General features: G+C 55.7%; 1 protein-coding gene and 1 long non-coding RNA gene across 4 annotated transcripts in view; one reads left to right on the top strand and one right to left on the bottom strand.

Moving 5' to 3' along the window:
- The window catches only part of LOC106146795, a 7043-nt gene extending 5947 nt beyond the window's left edge, over positions 1 to 1096 (bottom strand). For both annotated transcript variants that reach the window (XR_001231361.1, XR_001231362.1), the window contains exon 1: positions 344 to 1096. This is a non-coding gene — a long non-coding RNA (uncharacterized LOC106146795). The remainder of the gene's footprint in view (positions 1 to 343) is intronic.
- Gna15 (guanine nucleotide binding protein (G protein), alpha 15 (Gq class)) overlaps positions 1 to 3863 on the top strand; it is a 16319-nt gene that overhangs the window by 10224 nt on the left and 2232 nt on the right. Inside the window, exons 5-7 of one of the 2 annotated variants that reach the window (XM_005405850.2) lie at positions 1105 to 1234; positions 2101 to 2254; positions 2421 to 2518. In XM_005405850.2, the coding sequence (XP_005405907.1) occupies positions 1105 to 1234; positions 2101 to 2254; positions 2421 to 2446 (310 nt within the window). In that variant the 3' untranslated portion in view covers positions 2447 to 2518. Of the gene's footprint in view, positions 1 to 1104; positions 1235 to 2100; positions 2255 to 2420; positions 2519 to 3863 lie in introns of those variants that run through there. The other variant, XM_005405849.2, reaches the window with a different exon arrangement.

Genomic DNA, 3863 nt, shown 5'->3' with positions numbered 1-3863 from the left:
TGGGCAGAGGGTGGAAGGGCAGAGGGGATAGTGGGGTCAGAGGGTTGGGGATCCCAGTGAGAAGGTTGGGCCAAAGTGAGTTTTCCTTGGGGAGCCTTGGGAGTTCTCTTCAGCCAAGGAGAAAATCTAGGAAGTGAGGACGGCGTGGAGGAAACCGAGCCTCTCAGGGGAGGTGATGGCCGCGGACCCTCGTCTGGCAGGTCGCAGACTCCACATCTGCCTCTGTCCCACGGCCTGGCTCTCAGCCACCGCTCCCCACCTCTGTCTGGAAATGGGCGTCTGAGGGGCTCGGGCGTGTGGGAGGAGCTGCGGCGGTGTCGGGGGATGCAGGCGTCGGCTGTACCCTAAATCCTGAGTCAGTCTTCCCTCCTGTCCCCGGGCGAGTCCCGCTCTCCAGGGCTCTGGGGGCTCGTCCCAGCCTGCGCTGCTCGAGCGTTTCCTGAGTAGCGGTTGCTCCCCGGGGGTGACTGGCGGTCCGATCGGTATCAGTGACCCACTTCTGAGAAGAAAGAACAGGAAGAGGGGGCCGAGCGTTGGTTGTGGTGTGCAGGCTGCACACCGACGGGGCAGCGGGGATCCGGGGGCGGCCTCCACCCCGCCGTGCCTCCGTGGCCAGCCACACTCCATGGCTGAATTTTGCCCATGGGGAAGCTGAGCTCTGAGGATGAGTGGCCATCTCTGCCCCTCCACAAGTCACCAAGTCAGATCTGACTCTTGGGGCAGTCCCTCCTCCGTCCCACACCCCACTTTCTTTGTCAAATGGACCTGAGGACTCAGGGCACGATGGCATAGTCTTGTAATCCCTGCACTCGGGAGGCTGAGGCAGGAGGAATGCTGTGAGTACAAGGCTGGCCTGGACAACACAGCCAGACCTGTCTCAAGAACAAAACAAACAAACAAACAAACAAAAAACAGACCCGAGGTTAATCTCCCCTTGGAGGCCAGCTGATCCTCCACATCTGACCCAGGCCGGGGCCGGTGCAGTTTCACGCACTTCCTGTTTTGATGTGAGCACATCCCAGACCTGACAAAGGGCCTGGGAGCCATGGGGCAGGGTCCCAGCTCCACCTGGGCTCTGAGAGGCGGCGTCCTGGTTTCCCACAGGATCGTGGATGTCGGCGGCCAGAAGTCGGAGCGCAAGAAATGGATTCACTGCTTTGAGAACGTCATCGCCCTCATCTACCTGGCATCGCTTAGCGAGTACGACCAGCGCCTGGAAGAGAACAACGAGGAGGTAAGGGCCACGTGCCCCTCGCCGTCCCTGAGCACCTCGAGGGGTGGGAAGTTCCGTCTGCCCAGAGACAATGACTCCAACCAGACAAGATGACTGAGGGGATTCCAGCAGAGCACGCGTGGGCCTGGCCACGAAGGCCATGCTAGGGTCCTGGGGCCAGCGACATAAAGCAGCAACACAGGATGGCTTCGCTGGCTGATGCTGATTTACCCCCTGGGGGCTGCAAGTCTGGGTGGAGGCTGCGAGGAGCATCTGTGTCAGGTCCATCCCCAGCCCTGGCCCTGCTGGGGACCTCGGTATCCGTGGCTCATAGCAATGTCACCTGGGTCACTGCCTCCACCTTCACCCTGCACCCCGCCCACCGTATACGGTCTTCATCCCCATCTCCTTCCTTATTTACTGTTCTTGTTTTTGCAGTACCAGGGCTTGATCCCAGGGCCTCACTCTGAGCTCCATTCCTAACTCTTTTTATTTTTCATTTTGTGACAGGGTCTTGCCCTGTCACTAAGTCACTCAGGCTGGGCTTCAATTTGGGATCCTCCTGCCTCAGCCTCCCAGAGTGCTGGGATGTCAGGTGTACAGCACCACACTTGGCTCACGTTTTCCTCTTTTCATAAGGACACCTGTGTTGAGGTTAGCAGGGCCTCTGGTCCAGCCTCAAAGACCCTATTTCCAAATAAGGTCACTGTCTGATGTGGCAAGAGGACACGGCTTTGGTGGACAGTCCTCAGCTCCACGCACATGGGGTCACACAGGCTGCGGGCCTGGTCCCCGCATCCCCGGGAAGTGGGTGCAGCCCAGGCTCAGGGTCTCGCTGAGGCCAAGCTGGCCGCATAGCCCCGCCCCACTCCTCTCCTCTCCCGCAGAACCGCATGAAGGAGAGCCTGGCCCTGTTCGGGACCATCCTGGAGCTGCCCTGGTTCAAAAGCACCTCGGTCATCCTGTTCCTCAACAAGACCGACATCCTGGAGGAGAAGATCCCCACCTCCCACCTGGCCACCTACTTCCCCAGCTTCCAGGGTGAGTGGTCGCTGGGGATTCTGGGAGCTCTGTCTCCTCACAGTTGCGCCCAAGGGCAATGCCCCCCCACCTGCCCCGGGCCAGGGGGGAACAGGAGGGGATCTGAGTTCCCCGCCCATCGACTTCCTCTGCCAACTCCTGTGACCCTCAGTTTCCCTGTCTGCAGAATGGGGATTAAATTGGCTGTGGTAGAGGTGCACACCTGTCATCCCAGCACTCGAGAGGCTGAGGCAGGAGGATCGCCAGCCTGGACTACATAGTGAATTCAAGGTCAGCCTGAGCTACATAGTGAGACCCTGTCTCAAACATATAAACAACTTTTAAAAAAAGAATTGGAGATTAAATAGAAGAGGTCCTGGTACCAGATGTAATAATGTAGAAAAGGAAAAAATTCTAAAAAGACATGAATCGGGTGCTTTTTTGCTTTCCGTGCTGAGCGTACAGCCTATGGCTTCAACCATGCCAAGCAAGTGCTGGTCACTGAACTATATACCCAGTACTTTTTAATTTTATTTTGAGACAGAGTCTCACTGAGTGGCCCAGGCTGGCCTTGAATTTGTGGTCCTCCTGCCTCAGCCTCCCAAGTACCAAACAGGAACATCTTCTGAGGTTTTGAATGGATATGAGTTTGGGAGGCTGCTGTTCACCCTACTGTGCATCCCCCCTAGGAGATAAGGGGTAGGATGTGCTCGGCCCTAGGTCCGAGGTCAGTAAGTATAAGGCTTGGTGGCAATGCCAGGGTTTGATCTTTGGGGCCTGGCCACATTTCACAGCCCATGAGGCCAGTCTTTGCCACACCCACAAGGCAGAGGGTCTGGAAGACAGAGGTCGGGTGTTCTCCGTGTGGCCTGGACACCCCTCCCCGCTTCCCAGCTGAGCAGTGCTGTGAATCGGGCGTGGCTTAGAGTTTGGGAACAAGATTGGCTGATAGTTTTTTTTTTTTTCTAGACAGGGTCTTGCTATGTAACCCAAGCTGGCCTCAAACTCACAGTGATCCTCCTGCCTGAGCCTCCCATGTGCTGGCATGACATGCATGCGCCACCATGTCTGGCTGGCTGATACTTTTTGTTTCTTGGGCTTTTCTGGTACTGGGAATTAAGCTGAGGGCCTTCACACTGAGCCACATCTGAAGCTGTTTTTAATTTTTCTTTTTTTTTTTTTGAGACAGGGTCTTTGTAAGTCACTAAATTGCCTAGGTTGCGCTTGAACTTGTGATCCTCCTGCCTCAGCCTGCAGAGTGCTGAGATGACAGGCGGGTGCCACCACACCCTGCCTGGAGTTTTCAGCTTTAACGCCTGTGCTTCCTTGCCTTTTTGAAAGAGCTATTTATTAATCACTGAGTCCTCACCATAATGCTGAATCCTGGTGACAACTCTGCCCATTTTACAAATGGGGAAACTGAGGCTCACCGTGGTTACAGGGATTAACATAATAGCTAATCCAACCAGTGAGAGCAAAGCCAAGCCTAGACCTCCAGAAGCCCTAACTTTACAGTTTTTCTTATGTATGTATAAGATGTGATCAAAAAATACAGTGACAGCCGGGCGTGGTGGTGCACGCCTGAAATCCCAGCACTCAGGAGGCTGAGGCAGGAGGATAGTTGCGAGTT

This window comes from Chinchilla lanigera, unplaced genomic scaffold (genome assembly GCF_000276665.1).
Source record: "Chinchilla lanigera isolate Chin_1 unplaced genomic scaffold, ChiLan1.0 scaffold00094, whole genome shotgun sequence".
NCBI classification, from domain to species: domain Eukaryota; kingdom Metazoa; phylum Chordata; class Mammalia; order Rodentia; family Chinchillidae; genus Chinchilla; species Chinchilla lanigera.
Note: the sequence above shows the minus strand (reverse complement) of the source record. Positions and strands in the feature narration are given on the sequence as shown.